At 38.4% G+C, this 20,173-nt stretch overlaps 1 protein-coding gene across 4 annotated transcripts in view; it reads right to left on the bottom strand.

Moving 5' to 3' along the window:
• actn1 (actinin, alpha 1) overlaps positions 1–20,173 on the bottom strand; it is a 118,012-nt gene that overhangs the window by 49,217 nt on the left and 48,622 nt on the right. For all 4 annotated transcript variants that reach the window (XM_062041261.1, XM_062041262.1, XM_062041260.1 and 1 more), the window contains exons 3-5: positions 19,991–20,110; positions 757–843; positions 587–674 (exon numbers count right to left, since the gene is read on the bottom strand). In XM_062041261.1, the coding sequence (XP_061897245.1) occupies positions 587–674; positions 757–843; positions 19,991–20,110 (295 nt within the window). The remainder of the gene's footprint in view (positions 1–586; positions 675–756; positions 844–19,990; positions 20,111–20,173) is intronic.

The raw sequence follows: 20,173 nt of genomic DNA on the forward strand, positions 1-20,173 counted from the left end.
ATTCCACATTGATGTGGCATAGAAAGAGAATGAGTTAAGACCTTTGTTAGTTCGGAATCTGGGTTTAACGTGGTTAGTGGAGCTCCCCCTGGTGTTGTGGTTATGGCGGTCATTTACGTTAAGGAAGTAGTTTGACATGTACTTCGGTATCAGGGAGGTGTAGTGGATTTTATAGACTAGAGTTAATGAAAATGAGTAAAATTAACTGTTAAAGGTTAGTACTATTAGTGGACGAGCAGCACGCACAATCATGTGTGCTTACGGACTGTATCCCTTGCAGACTGTATTGATATATATTGATATATAATGTAGGAACCAGAATATTAATAACAGAAAGAAACAACCCTTTTGTGTGAATGAGTGTGAATGAGTGTAAATGGGGGAGGGAGGTTTTTTGGGTTAGTGCACTAATTGTAAGTGTATCTTGTGTTTTTTATGTTGATTTAAAAAAAAATTTAAAAAAATTAAAAATTAAAAAACTATACCGATAATAAAAAAAACGATACCGATAATTTCCGATTTTACATTTTAAAGTATTTATCTCTAGTTGTAAGGGTTCGGGATGTAAAAAGGAACAGAGATTTACCTGATGTGAAAGTTCTGAATGTTGACGTTCTTGTAGGGCGCCGTCTTCCTCTGGCACCACAGCAGGAGACCCTCTTTGGCAGACGTCTCTGAGGTGGACAAGAAGGACTTTGTTTCTTTGTGGACAGATTGCACTCTCACAGTGGCCATATTTGAACATATTGTGGTTACCTTCCACTGAAATGTCTTGGATGGCGAAGCGGAGGATGATGGTCCAGATCATCCCCAAAGTCATCTTGCCATTACCGTCCACAATTTCTGCATGTGGAAAAAGATGTCAGTGATTTATGGCATTCTTGCATATTTCTCTATGAGCACATTTTTAGCACGCCACCTGGCATCCTCCATATGTTTATTTGTCTGTACATCTATACAGCGATACAAGCTTTTCCGCTCACACAGCACTGATGTCCTAAAAGATGCAGCAGCTTTACAAAGTCTTCTATGGCAGCCGTCAAGCGTATATCACTGATTGTTTTGTTTATTTCTAAGCTGTGAGATCTGCTGCTATGACAGATTGCTGCTGCGGGTATCGAGTCATATCCAAAAGCGCTGTGCTATCACGATGAACTTGTGTGATGGCAGTTGTAGCTGCTTCTGCTTGGACATAAACACCACAGTAGCTGTTCAACTCATGAAAAAAAGCGTCTCACCCTCGTCACACCCCTACTCTACTGGACTTTCTGTGGTATTGTCCCTTGGCAAGATTCAATGTAATTGATATTTCCAGTCAATTAATCATGGATCCACATTGGCGTTGTGACAACGATGATGAAGATGCATCAGGAGAATGGATCGGGTATATTTGGTCCTGTCGAGGGATGGGGATTGGTGCCTACGTAACTGGTAGTAACCGGACCAAAAAAAGAAGAAGCCTTATTTTGGTGCTAAATAAATGCAGACTCAGACCCTCTGTAACAAGTTCTTGACGATGACATTGTACAAGTAACGTCTTGTACCGTATTTTTCGGAGTATAAATCGCTCCGGAGTATAAGTCGCACCGGCCGAAAATGCATAATAAAGAAGGAAAAAAAACATATATAAGTCGCACTGGAGTATAAGTCGCATTTTTTGGGGGAAATTTATTTGATAAAAGCCAACAACAAGAATAGACATTTGAAAGGCAATTTAAAATAAATAAAGAATAGTGAACAACAGGCTGAATAAGTGTACGTTATATGAGGCATAAATAACCAACTGAGAACGTGCCTGGTATGTTAACGTAACATATTATGGTAAGAGTCATTCAAATAACTATAACATATAGAACATGCTATACGTTTACCAAACAATCTGTCACTCCTAATCGCTAAATCCCATGAAATCTTATACGTCTAGTCTCTTACGTGAATGAGCTAAATAATATTATTTGATATTTTATGGTAATGTGTTAATAATTTCACACATAAGTCGCTCCTGAGTATAAGTCGCTCCCCCGGCCAAACTATGAAAAAAAACTGCGACTTATAGTCTGAAAAATACGGTATTTGGTCCTGTCGAGGGATGGGGATTGGTGCCTACGTAACTGGTAGTAACCGGACCAAAAAAAGAAGAAGCCTTATTTTGGTGCTAAATAAATGCAGACTCAGCCCCTCTGTAACAAGTTCTTGAAGATGACATTTTACAAGTAACGTCTTGTAACAACCTTAACACGCCAACAGCATACGACTGGGCAATAAACATCTATCAGCATTAGAGATGTCCGATAATGGCTTTTTTACCGATATCCGATATTCCGATATTGTCCAACTCTTAGTTCCCGATACCAACCGATATCGATATATACAGTCGTGGAATTAACACATTATTATGACTAATTTTGTTGTGATGCCCCGCTGGATGCATTAAACCAGGAGTCACCAACGCGGTGCCCGCGGGCACCAGGTAGCCCGTAAGGACCAGATGAGTCGCCCGCTGGCCTGTTCTAAAAATAGCTCAAATAGCAGCACTAACCAGTGAGCTGCCTCTATTTTTTAAATTTTATTTATTTACTAGCAAGCTGGTCTCGCTTTGCTCGACATTTTTAATTCTAAGAGAGACAAAACTCAAATAGAATTTGAAAATCCTAGAAAATATTTTAAAGACTTGGTCTTCACTAACTGACAAAGAAACAGATAACAGATTTGGTGTCCAGTTCAAAGTGTGACATGATTTATTTAAAAATTTGAGAGTTGATTTTTGTATTTTACATGAGTTATTATTTGTACAAACATGGTGCAAAGTAATTCATGATTTGTTAAAAAATGTTAGTGGCTAGCTAGTTAAAATGGGATATTGTGATTTCACAAGACTGTCTTAGAAGTGATTATTTGAAAATGTTCAATTAGAAAAATGTGCACTTAGAGAAAATATAAAAATAAAGTGTTGCATATTGATATTTATCTGTTTCTATATATATTTATTGTGAGAAATCATTAAGATGATCAGTGTTTCCACAAAGATAAATATAATTAATTATTAATAATAACAAAGTTAAAGGTAAATTGAGCAAATTGGCTATTTCTGGCAATTTATTTAAGTGTGTATCAAACTGGTAGCCCTTCGCATTAATCAGTACCCAAGAAGTAGCTCTTGGTTTCAAAAAGGTTGGTGACCCCTGCATTAAACAATGTAACAAGGTTTTCCAAAATAAATCAACTCAAGTTATGGAAAAAAGTGCCAACATGGCACTGCCATATTTATTATTGAAGTCACAAAGTGCTTTTTTTTTTTTTAAGCCTCAAAACAGCAGCTTGGAATTTGGGACATGCTCTCCCTGAGAGAGACTATGAGGAGATTGAGGTGGACGGAGGCGGGGTTGAGGTGGGGGTCGGGGGGGGATAGCGAGGGGTGTATATTGTAGCGTCCCGGAAGAGTTAGTGCTGCAAGGGGTTCTGGGTATTTGTTCTGTTGTGTTTATGTTGTGTTACGGTGCGGATGTTCTCCCGAAATGTGTTTGTCATTCTTGTTTGGTGTGTGGGTTCACAGTGTGGCGCATATTTGTACCAGTGTTAAAGTTGTTTGTATGGCCACCCTCTGTGTGACATGTATGGCTGTTGACCAAGTATGAATGGCATTCACTTGTGTGTGTGAAAAGCCGTAGATATTATGTGACTGGGCCGGCACGCAAAGGTAGTGCCTTTAAGGTTTATTGGCGCTCTGTACTTCTCCCTACGTCCGTGTACACAGCTGCGATTTAAAAAGCTAAAAATTTGACTTTTTGAAACCGATACCGATAATACATTTTAAAGCATTTATCGAACCGATAATACCGGCAGTCTGATATTATCGGACACCCCTAATCAACATGTAATCAATATCAATAAAAAATGTGTTCAATAAAACGTTCAATTTTTTTTTTTTCTTTATCAGAAGAAAAACGAAGTTGCGAAGCAAGGTTTGTTGCATGAACAAAGGCACTTGTTTTCTGGTAACCAAGCAACGCGAGTGCGGGTGACATGTTAACAGCCAATCAGGTAACAGCACACGATCACGTTTGTTGCGCCATCTTGTTGTCTCGCGATTGATTCTTTGCATGGAGTGAGAAAAGGAACTAAAAATGAGTGCTGAATTGTGAGCATGTTCATGTGCATGTTCTCCATTCTCCTAATTGCTGCAACTATGATGAGAATTTGTTGTGGATTTAATTTTTTATTCTTGAATGTACTGTATTACTTGGTATTTAATTCATAAGTATTTCAATTACTGGTTTGTTTAACTTAAATGTAAAAAAATTCCATAAAGATAAATTTTTTTTTCCATTTCTTAAGTTCCATCCGGGCACCGTTTTTGAAGTATCCGTTAAAATAAAAACGATACCCATCACTAGTCCTGTCTGTGTTAAATCCTTTCCAACAGGTTGGGCCGCCTTCGATAATCACCAGCTTCTCGCTCTAATCCAATCAGGATCAGGCGGCTCGGGTGCTGCTCGACTGTGACGGACGAATGTTGCAAAGTGTCGCGTGGACGTGTAACACGGTGTGAAAGACACAAACTGTACCATGGAGTTACAATCGAGGTCGACAGGCTAAATTAGCGTTCCTAAGAGAAGAGGCGTGATCATTCTGGGGGAGGCGTACAAATCCTGTTAATGGAAACAGCAAACCTACCCCACCCCCAAAGCCTATTGTCCCTCAACTCCCTGACGGGACGTATGGACCGGTCCCATCCCAGCACGAGCGGGGGAGATTCAAGGCGCATAATCCGTCTGGTCAAGCAACAAATCTTCTTATCAAAAGAATTAAATTGGAGCAAATATCTTTGTCACGATACATAATCAGTGACTCTTCTGCATCATTTCTAATGTGAACACTGCTTTGAATATTTACTGATTCTCCACTGTCCACCCATCACTTGTGCAGCGCTGGGAAAGAGTTATTGCCCAGTAACAGTCAGGGATAGTACCTTTAACATTAGTAACCATTCCTGGCAGCGCTGGAAAAGAGTTATTGCCCAGTAACAGTTAGGGATAGTACCTTTCACATATAGTCACCATTCCTGGTACCTTGGAATTGATATCAGTACCCAATGCTATCAATTTTCGGTGCTTTTGTGTGTGTTTAAAGGAGCTGTATTATGCAAAACAATTTTTTCTTGCCTATTAGTACCTGCTGTTGTGTCTTTGGGATCTGCATAAGTCCTGAATAGGGATGCCCGATAATATCGAACTGCCGATATTATCGGCCGATAAATGCTTTAAAATGTAATATCGGAAAATTATCGGTATCGGTTTCAAGATTATCGGTTTCAAAAAGTAATAATTTATGACTTTTTAAAATGCCGCTGTGTACACGGACGTAGGGAGAAGTACAGAGCGCCAATAAACCTTAAAGGCACTGCCTTTGCGTGCCGGCCTATTCACTTAATATCTACGGCTTTATGCAACAGACATACAGGTCACACTGAGGGTGGCCGTATAAACAACTTTAACACTGTTACAAATATGCGCCACACTGTGAACCCCACACCAAACAAGAATGACAAACACATTTTGGGACAGCATCCGCACCGTAACACAACATAAACACAACAGAACAAATACCCAGAATCCCTTGCAGCACTAACTCTTCCGGGACGCTACAATATACACCCCGCTACCACGAAACCCCGCCCAACCCCAACCTCGCCCCCCCCCCCCACATCTCCTGAATTCGGAGGTCTCAAGGTTGGCAAGTATGCTCTAGTACAGTGGTTCTCAACCTTTTTTCAGTGATGTACCCCCTGTGAACATTTTTTTAATTCAAGTACCCCCTAATCAGAGCAAAGCATTATTGGTGGAAAAAAAGAGATAAATAAGTAAATACAGCACTATGTCATCAGTTTCTGATTTGTTAAATTGTATAACAGTGCAAAATATTGCTCATTTGTTGTGGTCCTTTCTTGAACTATTTAGAAAAAAAAGATATAAAAATAACTACAAACTTGTTGAAAAATAAACAAGTTATTCAATTATAAATAAAGATTTCTACACATTGAAGTAATCATCAACTTTTTGGATTGTAATAGAGATCCTTCTGGATTCATGAACTTAATTCTAAACATTTCTTCACAAAAAATAAATCTTTAACATCAATATTTATGGAACATGTCCACAAAAAATCTAGCTGTCAACACTGAATATTGCATTGTTGCATTTCTTTTCACAGTTCTTTTTGACAGACATTTTAGTGAGGGTCAAAACCATCATGGCATGGGGAGAAACTCTGGCTTTATGGTAATGAATGGAATAGCCTACTTGATTTTATGTTCAGTTTGATGAACTTACATTCATATTTTGTTGAAGTATTATTCAATAAATATATTTATAAAGGATTTTTGAATTGTTGCTATTTTTAGAATATTTAAAAAAAATCTCACGTACCCCTTGGCATACCTTCAAGTACCCAGAATCCCTTGCAGCACTAACTCTTCCGGGACGCTACAATATACACCCCGCTACCACCAAACCCCGCCCAACCCCAACCCCTTGGCATACCTTCAAGTACCCCCATTTGAGAACCACTGCTCTAGTACAGTGGTGCTCTAGTACAGTGGTCCCCAACCACCGAGCCGCGGCCCGATACCGGTCCGTGGATCGATTGGTACCGGGCCGCACAAGAAATAAAAAAATAATAATAATAATAAAACTTGTTTTTTATTTTTTATTAAATCAACATAAAAACACAAGATACACTTACAATTAGTGCACCAACCCAAAAAAACCTCCCTCCCTTTCTGTTATTAATATTTCTGGTTCCTACATTATATATCAATATAGATCAATACAGTCTGCAGGGATACAGTCCGTAAGCACACATGATTGTATTTTTTTATGACAAAAAAAATTTAATTATAAAATAAAACATACCCACTGAAGATATTTATAAAATAATATTGCCTTCCTTCATACGTCCGCCAAACAAGCCATTTGGAATTTGCTCTGTCCTGTGACGTTTTCCACGTCATTGACGTCAGCGGATTATCCATGTATGGTATATATTTACCCAAAGTGCTTTGCGCGAGTCCGCCTATGTAGTCCGCGTGGTAGTCAATACCATTTTGCCATTTTATTAATTTTTGCCATTTTTAATACAAAGCAGCGTATAGTTCAAACCAGTGTTCATTTTGTTGACTAAAAATGTTCGTCTTAGTTATCGTTAACAGCCTATTTCTCCATGACTAAAACAGGACGATAACTAGTCACAACAAATGCGCGTTGACTAAAACAATGTCGAAATTAATTGTCAATTTAGCCAACAAATAAAAATGAGACGAAAATGTTGACGGAGACGAAATCAGTCCACACTCACTTTGTGTTTGGTGAACAAGCCAGGTCAGTGTAAACATAACAGTACAACAAGTGTAAGCTCACAGAAAGTGTGGGTAAACACATCGCCAAAGACATGCTGCCATTTAATATTGTAGAAAAACTAGCATTTCTAAAAGTGCTGCAAACGTTAGACATTAGTCATGTCATGTTGGTGTTTACTCACTCGGAATCTGTCAGACTTAATGTGCTTTTCATATGACTTATACTAATGCATTTGCTTATACTGTAGTGTTTATATTGTTACTCTGCACTTTTATGTAAAAATGTCCTAACTTGATTGTCAGTTAAGTAATGTACAACTCTACCTCTGCCTACATGTTCAAATTTGAAGTGCACTTTGTTTGTCAATACTTAAATTTACCCATTTTATTTATTGTTTTAGTTGTGTGTATATTTGAGCCCCAAAATGTGTTATTGGCCCAGGCCTAGGCAACATTGCCCGCCAATTTAATAAGCAATTGTCATTTTTCAAGTTTTTTTGTTGTATTTTATCTTCTATCTATACATATTAGTGAGCAATATGTAGTATTTATTACTATTTTTTTTGTTTTTTCATTTTGTTTAACTTCTTTTGTTTAACAAGGTAATTTCCCCATTGTGGGATAAACAAAAGTTTTTTTTTTTAAAAAGTATATCCTACACCAGGGGTCGGCAACCCGCGGCTCCGGAGCCGCATGCGGCTCTTTGACCACTCTGATGCGGCTCAGCTGCATACTTGTCGACCCCCCCGATTTTACCAGGAGATTTATGGATCTCAGTGCCTCTCCTAGATAACTCCCAGGGCAAATATAATCCTATTTTCACTCTAATTACTAAATTAAGGGCGTGCCCTAATTGCACTGCAATAATTGTCCTCTATAGCATTTACTTACAAACAGCGTGCCAGCCCGGCCACATGTTGTATGTAGCTTTTACTTGCACACGTAGGAGACAGCAAAGCGTACTTAGTCATCAGCCACACAGCTTACACTGACAGTAGCCGTACCGTATAAAACAACTTTAACACTGTTATGTTACAAATATGCGCCACACTGTGAGCCCACACCAAAAAGAATGAAAAACACATTTCTGGAGGACATCCCACTGTAACACAACGTAAACACAACACAACCAATACCCAGAATCCCATGCAGCCCTAACTCTTCCGGTCTAGATTATACAACCCCGCTACCACCAAACCCCCCCACACATCAACCCCCCCCCCCCCCGTGCGTCGGTTGAGTGGAAGAGTTAGTGCTGCATGGGATTCTGGGTATTTATTGTGTTGTGTTTATGTTGTGTTACAGTGCAGATGTTCTCCAGAAATGTGTTTGTCATTCTTTTTTGGTGTGGGTTCAAAGTGTGGCACATATTTGTAACGTAACAGTGTTAAAGTTGTTTTATACGGTACGGCTACCGTCAGTGTAAGCTGTGTGGCTGCTGAGCTAGTACGCCTTGCTGTCACTTACTTGAGCAAGCTGAAGCTGCATTCTACATGTGGCCGAGCAGATACACTGTTTGGGCAGGCTGTAGAGGGCACCAAAGGCAGTGCCATCACTCCCTGATATTCGGGAGTCTCCCGGAAATAATGAGAGGGTTGGCAAGTATGACGCTATCAAGCGCCATTGATTCAAATCTTGCGGGCCGCACTGACATCAAATTTCCATATTAAAGTGCGTGCCGGTGCGTGTGTCTGAGACCCCTGGTTAACATAGCACAAAGCAATTAAAGCTTTGTATACTGTGTTTTTCATTTTAAATTAATTTTTTTTTTTGTGGATCCCATTATTTTCTTTAATTTGTGAAACTTGCCAAAATGGCTCTTTGAGTGGTAAAGGTTGCCGACCCCTGTCCTACACAATATAGAGTAAAACTAATTTCTTTCTTCACATGACTATAATACATGCAAACATATTTTCATGCACTGTATACTGGCGTTGAGAATGTTTTAAAAAAAAAAAAAAAAATCCTTTCGATCAGTGATATTTTTTTGTTTGGTCATAATTGTCAAAATAAATAGTAAACCTACGTCACCTACATTAGAAAATGTACACATTACATTTTAGAACAGAACATAGTTAGTTATTTAATGTCATAGTTGAAGTACGATTTATTTAAGTTATTCCAAATGTATACAACTTTGTGTATGTAAATACTTTATACTTTATATTTTAGTCAACGGAATTTACTGTAATTGGAGTCGACTAAAACTAGACTAAAACTAAATCAATTTAGATTACTAAAATAACTATAATGCATTTTCATCGAAAGACTATGACTAAAACAAAATTAAGAAATGTTGTCAAAATGAACATAGGTTCAAACTTATATTTGTCAGTAGACTCGTAATAGCAACGCTAAAAACTACAACAAAGATGGTGGGGAAAAAAATGCTGTCGAAGTGGATCCCACATAAAAAAGCTGCATCCTGAAGAGACAGTCAGGATCTTATCTTATCTCATCTTAAAGATGGTCTGTAAAACATAATCAATGCAAAATTTTGACCAAAGAACCACCATTACATGTTATGTAGGCCACAAGGAAGTTGTTTATATGTAAAAAACAACCATAATGTGGGATACCCATGATAAACGATGCTAAGGTATGAAATATTATGGTTCATGCATTCGGATATGAGCCCTGAGCAATGACATTGAGCAATGACCCCAAGAAAATGTTTGTCTGGGTGTGAGATATAGTTAACTTTGTTCATCTTTCTTAAAGAGAGCAAGCACCAGGCAGCAGTCGCTGCAAAAGAAAAATGAGGAGGTGGGCCTCGGCAGCGCTGGCCAGCATTTCGAGAGTCCTCCGGAGTGTGACTGACCAATCACAGCGGAGAGGGCTCGGCAGGAGGCGTACATGGAAAAGGGCCGCGGGGGGAGTTAATCACACCGACCGTTTTTGCAGGATGCTAAATACAAGGAAGTGATGCAGATCTACAAAGATACACAAAGCCTTTTGTGCCAGTAATCGTGTGTATCTGCTTTATAGGAGAACAAAGATTAAATACAAAGGGCCGAAAATGAATATAATAATAATAATAATGGATTAGATTTTATAATAATAATAATAATGGATTAGATTTTATATCGCGCTTTTCCATTGTTAGATACTCAAAGCGCTCACAGAGAATTGGGGAACCCATCATTCATTCACACCTGGTGTAATAGGTCCCTTCTGACATTTAACAGTGAGCTGATAATGAGAACTGTGCGCTCCAGTTGTTACAGCTTGTTTTCTTACAATTGCAAGTTTACATTCATTTCTATTTTTTTTTTTTGGTGTGTTGCCGCAGTCAGGAAGTCGTTTTGGTCAGCAAGGTCAATCTGCCAATCTCTTGTTATGTCCTAAAAAGTGCTTATACTGTAAGTATAGTACATATTACACACCAGGTGTTTTATTGTAACATGCAACTTAGTTTTAAGTTAAAGTTAAGTTAAAGTTAAAGTTAAAGTACCAATGATTGTCACACACACACTAGGTGTGGTGAAATTTGTCCTCTGCATTTGACCCATCCCCTTGATCACCCCCTGGGAGGTGAGGGGAGCAGTGGGCAGCAGCGTAGCCGCGCCCGGGAATCATTTTTGGTGATTTAACCCCCAATTCCAACCCTTGATGCTGAGTGCCAAGCAGGGAGGTAATGGGTCCCATTTTTATAGTCTTTGGTATGACCCGGCCGGGGTTTGAACTCACAACCTACCGATCTCAGGGCGGACACTCTAACCACTAGGCCACTGAGTAGTTTTCATTACCAAATTTTGAGGTGTTAAAATCGCCATGCAAAAACGCTAATGCTAATCTGTAGCATGTATATGGCACATCTAATGCAAATTAGCATCGAGCTAACGCATTTTGAAAAGTGGAGCTTGACTTTTGAGCGCTTTCTATCAAGCATGCGTGGTTTGTTAGTAGAGATGTCCGATAATGGCTTTTTTGCCGATATCCGATATTCCGATATTGTCCAACTCTTAATTACCGATTCCGATATCAACCGATACCGATATATACAGTCGTGGAATTAACACATTATTATGCCTAATTTTGTTGTGATGCCCCGCTGGATGCATTAAACAATGTAACAAGGTTTTCCAAAATAAATCAACTCAAGTTATGGAAAAAAATGCCAACATGGCACTGCCATATTTATTATTGAAGTCACAAAGTGCATTATTTTTTTTAAACATGCCTCAAAACAGCAGCTTGGAATTTGGGACATGCTCTCCCTGAGAGAGCATGAGGAGGTTGAGGTGGGCGGGGTTGGGGGGGCGGTGTTAAGGTGGGGGTGGGGGGTGGTATATTGTAGTGTCCCGGAAGAGTTAGTGCTGCAAGGGGTTCTGGGTATTTGTTCTGTTGTGTTTATGTTGTGTTACGGTGCGGATGTTCTCCCGAAATGTGTTTGTCATTCTTGTTTGGTGTGGGTTCACAGTGTGGCGCACATTTGTAACAGTGTTAAAGTTGTTTATACGGCCACCCTCAGTGTGACCTGTATGGCTGTTGACCAAGTAGGCCTTGCATTCACTTGTGTGTGAAAAGCCGTAGGTATTATGTGATTGGGTCGGCATGCAAAGGCAGTGCCTTAAAGGTTTATTGGTGCTCTGTACTTCGTACAGCTGCGTTTTAAAAAGTCATAACTTTTACTTTTTTAAACCGATACCGATAATTTCCGATATTAAATTTTAAAGCATTTATCGGCCGATAATATCGGCAGCCCGATGTTATCGGACATCTCTAGTAAGTATAGTACATATTACACATCAGGTGTTTTATTGTAACATGCAACTTAGTTTTAGTTTTCATTACCAAATTTTGAGGTATTCAAATCGCCATGCAAAAACGCTAATGCTAATCTGTAGCATGTACATGGCACATATAATGCAAATTAGCATCGAGCTAACGGATTTTGAAAAGTGGAGCTTGACTTTTAAGCGATTTGATTCTGATTTCTATCAAGCATGCGTAGTTTGTTAGCATGAAAATTGCAACATTACCTGGAGACAGCCCGCTACAAACACAGAAGCCCGCCCAGATGAAAATGCAAACATGGTTCAAAAGGAACAAGTTGTCTCTACATTTAAGTAAAACAAATAGAATTCTATTTGGAAATAAGAAGATAAATACACAAATAAAAATGATGATGGATGGGATTAACATTGAGCGAGTTGAGCAAAGTAAATTCCTCGGTGTAATAATTGAAGAAAAATAAAATTGGAAAGCCCATATTAAATATATTAATTTCGAATTATCAAGAAGCATTTGAGTGCTGGCAAAAGCACGACAAGAGCTAGATGGGAAATCCCTCCAGCAACTCTACTATTCACTCATTTATTCTTACTTAAGTTACTGTGCAGAAGTTTGGGGAAATATTTATAAAACCAACATACATCCCTGTATAAATATTTTCTATTTTAATAATATGTTTTACCTATATTTTATACTTTATTCCTACTCACGATTCATACTATTTTAAATGTTTTATGATTCTAGCGTTCCTAAGAAGGAGCCCTCTGCATCAGGCTGTTGGGGCGCTTTTTTGTCAGCGTCCTAGTGGCCGTGGTCTGGTGATCTCCTGGTGCAGAGGGCTCCTGTGATGGTGTTTCTTCACCTGGCTCCTCTGTACTCAGCCATGCATTTGTTTGTTTGCCTGTGTGATTGATAGTCACTCTGTAGAACACTTTGTGTTGCATTTCTTTTATGTATAAAAAGAGTTTTATAAATAACGTTTTATTGATTGACTGACTGTGAGCTCGTAACCTAAAATACTCAAATCAATTATCCCAATGGAAATGATTTAGGCTCAATTTGATTGGTGCTTGCCCCCCACCCACAAAAACAGCACCATTTTAACATGTAACATGCTTTTAAAAGAGGACCTTTGATGAAGTATGTAAGTTATTATAAATTTGGATACTCATGGTAAACAATGTCAAAGAATCAAAGCATAAGGTTCATGCGTTTAGGTGGAAGCTTGCATACAATTTTGGATGCCTTTATTCGCTGAATTTTGCAGTCATCTCGTAGCCCACAAAGCGAGGTGGATGTCCTTATTTGGGCATTGGGTCGAGCTCTCAACCGGGGGGAGAGGAGCTCTTCTCCCCTGCTTTAGGCAATAAGGAAACACAAAAAAGGTAGTACGAAGTATTATTGTCATATAATTTTGGCATTCACAAAATACCAGCGACGTGCAACATGTAGTGACGTAAAACATTTGTTCAATGCCGCTGGTCATGATATGACCGGCGAATCAATATAACGTTTTTCAAGTTTATTTTCGACTGTGTCTGGAAAAAATTGTGATAACAACTTATTATACATATACTATATGACTAATACAAATGTACTATAATTAAAAAGTGTACCATAATTCCAATTCCTGGTACCTGGGACTCAGCGGGTACCAATTTTCGGTTCTTTTGTGTGTGTTAAGAAATATAAAACTTTTTTGATGATAAAATCTTTTTTATTGCAACATTTAAAAGTGAGCAGATTATGATAACTGCTGTCCAGTGGTTATATCTTGTTTTATTATTACATTTCTAAGTCTCAATTGGAGTTGCCAAGACATTAGATGGCAGTAGTGTATAGTTTATGGTGTGTTGGCTTGTCTTTGCTGAATCTAGTCTTTTGTTGCGCCCTAAAAAGTGTTAATACTGTAAGTATTGTACTTAGTACACACCCGCTGTTTGATTGTAATGTGCCTCTTTGTTGTAGTTTTTTATTAACAAATTTGGAGGTGTTAAAATTGCCATGTAAAATCGCTAATGCGCTAATGGAATGCGCTCCCAACAGGTATAAAAGAAAGGGCAGCTCTATCCTCCTTCAAAACCGCAATAAAAGTTCACCTCCAGGCAGCTACAACCCTAAACTAACACCCTCCCTGGATTGCTAATAATCAAATGTAAACAATCAAATGCAGATACTTTTTCTTATGCCTTCTGATCTCTCTCTCTCTCTCTCTCTCTCTCTCTCTATGTCCACTACTTGATGTCCATATCCTACCCCCCCCCCCCTTCCCTCCACACCCCTGATTGTAAATGATGTAAATAATTCAATGTGATTATCTTGTGTGATGACTGTATTATGATGATAGTATATATGATAGTATATATCTGTATCATGAATCAATTTAAGTGGACCCCGACTTAAACAAGTTGAAAAACTTATTCGGGTGTTACCATTTAGTGGTCAATTGTACGGAATATGTACTTCACTGTGCAACCTACTAATAAAAGTCTCAAAAGTAGCATGTCAATAGTAAGGTCAATGTATATTAGCATCAAACCTGCGCATTTTTGGAAAAAATAGAGAGCTTACTTAACTTATGTTGGAGCGTTTTAGAGTCAATTTCTTTGTTAGCATTGAAAATTGCAACATTACCTAGAGGTAGTTTGGCTGAGTCCACTTTCAGTGCTGCTGGAGTGATCACCAGGTGGCAACCGGGCGTGACGTCACGCACAACTAAGGTATTGTAACATGGCATATGAATTGGCGCCGGAACCGGAGCGCCAAAAATTACCATATTTGGTAGCCATCCCAATCTGGAAACGCCTTCACAAACAACCAGTTTTGCAGACAGATTCAAAAAACGGGTGAAAAAACTGACTGTGGTGTGAAATGTACGCAAAATGTAAAAGACAAAGCTTATCCAAAACATGTTTCATTTGTAAACTTGGCTTTCATTTCAAAATGAAACTATAAAAGAAGAGTTTTAAATGTAAAAAAAAAATCATCATTAGCCCCCTTTAAATAAAAACAAATGTTTAAATAAAATATATGGTATGCAAAACAAAAAGTGAAAAAGTTGAAATGGAAATAATTTGGTGCGTAATACTTGATGCACTTTATGATCGCACTCTACAATGACATATTTATCTTAGTTAGCCCTTTGTCTTTTGTGCATTTATTTTATTATTAATTAATTGCTTTTATAGTTTCATTTTGAAATGAAAGCCAAGTTTACAAATTGTTTGTTTAAAATAAAAAGTGCAATAAAATATGTTTTATTAATAGTAAATAATTGTGATTAATAATCGTGATTTCAGTATTGATAAAAAAAAAAAAAAAATCAGGATTAATATTTTGCCCATAATCGTGCAGCCCTACGTGATCACGTGATAGCAACAAAACTTGACAACATGCAACCTACACTACCGTTCAAAAGTTTGGGGTCACCCAAACAATTTTGTGGAATAGCCTTCATTTCTAAGAACAAGAATAGACTGTCGAGTTTCAGATGAAAGTTCTCTTTTTCTGGCCATTTTGAGCGTTTAATTGACCCCACAAATGTGATGCTCCAGAAACTCAATCTGCTCAAAGGAAGGTCAGTTTTGTAGCTTCTGTAACGAGCTAAACTGTTTTCAGATGTGTGAACATGATTGCACAAGGGTTTTCTAATCATCAATTAGCCTTCTGAGCCAATGAGCAAACACATTGTACCATTAGAACACTGGAGTGATAGTTGCTGGAAATGGGCCTCTATACACCTATGTAGATATTGCACCAAAAACCAGACATTTGCAGCTAGAATAGTCATTTACCACATTAGCAATGTATAGAGTGTGTTTCTTTAAAGTTAAGACTAGTTTAAAGTTATCTTCATTGAAAAGTACAGTGCTTTTCCTTCAAAAATAAGGACATTTCAATGTGACCCCAAACTTTTGAACGGTAATGTAGTGAAAAATGCACTTTGTTTTTCGTGACTTGTAACAAAAATTAGAAAGACAAAATATGATTACAATGCCGTTGTGGGAAAATTTCAGCTTCAAATCTGATGTACAATATGAGCCCATCAACACGGACGAACGAGTGAGAATGCTGTGATCATGTGATGGCAACAAAAAAAGACATTTTAAAAATGCACTTTAAAATGTTCAATATTTATTTGAATTAAATCTTTGCTTACTCATTACAATTACAGCTTGCTGTCGTCCAACCCTGATTTGTCAAGTATTCCATACTTGTCAGCACCATTAATGTATTCGTCGCAAATACCGTATTTTTCGGACTATAAGTCGCAGTTTTTTTTCATAGTTTTGGCCGGGGGTGCGACTTATACTCAGGAGCGACTTATGTGTGAAATTATTAACACATTATCGTAAAATATCAAATAATATTATTTAGCTCATTCACGTAAGAGACTAGACCAGTGGTTCTTAACCTTGTTGGAGGTACCGAACCCCACCAGTTTCATATGCGCATTCACCAAACCCTGCTTTAGTGAAAAATGTTTTTTTTTCTTCAAATTCAAGACGAAGTTACTGTATATGTTTTTGGTAACACTTAAGTATGAGGAACATATTCTAAGTAACAAAGACTTAATTTAGAGTTTTTTGGACATTAAGGGAACATATTGTAAGTAACAAAGACTTAATTTAGAGTTATTTGGTTAGGGTTAAGGTTAGAGGGTTAGGGCCAGGGTTAGAGGGTTAGGGTTATAATAAGGCCATGCCGAATAAAGCATTAATAAGTACTTAATAATGACTAGTTAAGAGCCAATATGTTACTAATTTGCATGTTAAGAAGCAACTAATTAATGGTGAATATGTTCCCCGTACTAAAGTGTGACCATGTTTTTTACTGGTGCACAAAATGAACCGTGCATGAACATCACCTTGTTCAAACAACAAAACCAACACAGTGCATAAACTCACAACAAATTACACACCTGCAAATCAGTGTGACTTCTGCTGTTGCCGTATCCTTAATACGCCAATAAGGAGAAGTTTTTATTTACACGATGAGTCGGGTGTGTCTTGACCTCCGCCGAACTCCTGAGCCCGATTCACCGAACCCCTAGGGTTCGATCGAACCCAGGTTAAGAACCACTGGACTAGACGTCTAAGATTTCATGTTATTTAGCGATTAGGAGTGACAGATTGTTTGGTAAACGTATAGCATGTTCTATATGTTATAGTTATTTGAATGACTCTTACCATAATATGTTACGTTAACATACCAGGCACGTTCTCAGTTGGTTATTTATGCCTCATATAACGTACACTTATTCAGCCTGTTGTTCACTATTCTTTATTTATTTTAAATTGCCTTTCAAATGTCTATTCTTGGTGTTGGGTTTTATCAAATACATTTCCCCCAAAAATGCGACTTATACTCCAGTGCGACTTATAAATGTTTTTTTCCTTCTTTATTATGCATTTTCGGCCGGTGCGACTTATACTCCGGAGCGACTTATACTCCGAAAAATACGTTTTTAACTCCACAGCGATTCCCTCTTTCTTTCCACGCTGGTCTGTTGTGTTTTTGGGACTCATATTGAGTAAGGAAAATGGACAAAACTTGTCATTAGGGCAAAAACACAGAAAAAAAGGCACAACCGCTGAAGCACTGATTAGTGACGAGTAGTGTACTGTGCAGCAAGTGACGTGAGTGGAGGGTTTCTGCAGGCGGACCACAAAATGAATAAATGAAACGTTCGTAAACAGAAACATGGTTCGCGCACAGAGGTACATTTGGCTCAATGTAAACGTTTGTAAATCAAAAAGTTCGCTGGGGGGGCGTGGCCAGCGGAATTGCAGCTAAGCGGGGTGTGTCAGGATTTGCTTCGAGATTAGTGACAGGTGCGTAGATGACACAGCTCTGTTAAAGGCAGCGGTCGGGAAGGAGAGGAGGTGGTTGATGGTGGAGAACGAGCGAGAGAAACTTGAACATTGCTGAAAAGCACAACTTATCATTGTTCGTAAAGATGAACACGGCTGTCATGTCCGTCATTGGTGGTCCAGAGAACCCGGAGGAGCAAGACCTCCACAGAGGATTTTTAAATCAAGGTATGTATGGCATATATCTCTCCCAACATCTACAGCAAAATCTTTTTTGTCCTACTCAAATTGTGCAGTATGTATATATATTCTGTAGGGATGTCCGATAATGGCGATATTGTCCAACTCTTTAATTACCGATACCGATATCAACCGATACCGATATCAACCGATATATGCAGTCGTGGAATTAACACATTATTATGCCTAATTTGGACAACCAGGTATGGTGAAGATAAGGTACTTTTAAAAAAATTAGTAAAATAAGATAAATAAATTAAAAACATTTTCTTGAATAAAAAAGAAAGTACAACAATATAAAAACAGTTACATAGAAACTAGTAATGAATGAAAATTAGTAAAATTAACTGTTAAAGGTTAGTACTATTAGTGGACCAGCAGCACGCACAATCATGTGTGCTTACGGACTGTATCCCTTGCAGACTGTATTGATATATAATGTAGGAGCCAGAATATTAATAACAGAAAGAAACAACCCTTTTGTGTGAATGAGTGTAAATGGGGGAGGGAGGTTTTTTGGGTTGGTGCACTAATTGTGTTTTTTATGTTAATTTAATTAAAAAATAAAAAAAAATAAAAAACGATACCGATAATAAAAAAAACGATACCGATAATTTCCGATATTACATTTTAACGCATATATCGGCCGATAATATCGGTCTGCCGATATTATCGGCCGATATATGCGTTAATATTTTGCATATTCATGCTAATTTTATGACTAAAAAAACAACACCTGTAATAACACCCGTGCTTTACTTTATCTTCTGCGTTCATAACAGGAAGTAAGCGTAATAAGCAAATGATCAGCTACAACCCTAAACTAACACCCTCCCCGGATTGCTAATAATCAAATGTAAACAATCAAATGCAGATACTTTTTCTTATGCCTTCTGATCTCTCTCTCTCTCTCTCTCTCTCTCTCTCTATGTCCACTACTTGATGTCCATATCCTACCAAGTCAGACCTACACTGTTCCAAAATCCATTTCTCTGTTCTCAATTGTGGATGACTGATGATAACAACCAAACCTACCCCCCCGCCCCCCCATCCACACCCCGGATTGTACATAATGTAAATAATTCAATGTGATTATCTTGTGTGATGACTGTATTATGATGATAGTATATATCTGATAGTATATATCTGTATCATGAATCAATTTAAGTGGACCCCGACTCAAACAAGTTGAAAAACTTATTCGGGTGTTACCATTTAGTGGTCAATTGTACGGAATATGTACTTCACTGTGCAACCTACTAATAAAAGTCTCAATCAATCAATCAATCAAAAGCATCATCTTTTTTACAGTGTTCAACTTCTTTTCACACTTTTACGTCTTGATAACATGAAATCTGTGGGTGCTAAATGCCATCCATCCACCCATTTTCTACCGCTTGTCCCTTTCGGGGTCGCGGCGGGTGCCGGAGCCTATCTCAGCTGCATTCGGGCGGAAGGCGGTGTACACCCTGCACAAGTCGGGTGCTAAATGCTTAACTTCTTTTTACACTCGCGTGGCAGTGAAAATGTTACTTCAAACATGGTGTGTAGAGTTTTTGCAGACATGAAAGGCATGCACTACATCACATTGCAGGTTCTGCAATTGACTCTAATCTCCAAAAACAACAAGTGCTGCTGATGGATCTAGGGATCATGTCTGCTCTGCACGCGTGTTTGCTGTGGAGTTATTTGTGCACAATGAGCAGCATCGGACCCTGAAGGTTGTTTTTGCCGCACTGTCAGACCCATGAGCTGCAACCGTGACAAAAAAGAGGAGGAGGCGCGGAGGCTCTGACTGAGGGCTGACGTCGAATAGATTTAGACTGAAAAGTCAAAGTGAACTCACCCTCAGCACCAATGGACACCAGCTTGACTCCTTTGCTGGCGATGAAGTCGAGCGCTTTGTTGACGTTGGAGATCTTGTGGACTCTCATCTTGCCTCGCTCTGGTTTGGCCAGACGTTCCCCTTAAAGCGAAAAGAAAAAATAGCCTTCAAGTTAATGTTTTAAGTTAGAATTACGACCGCCTT

The sequence above is a fragment of the Entelurus aequoreus genome, linkage group LG03, assembly GCF_033978785.1.
Source record: "Entelurus aequoreus isolate RoL-2023_Sb linkage group LG03, RoL_Eaeq_v1.1, whole genome shotgun sequence".
Taxonomy (NCBI): domain Eukaryota; kingdom Metazoa; phylum Chordata; class Actinopteri; order Syngnathiformes; family Syngnathidae; genus Entelurus; species Entelurus aequoreus.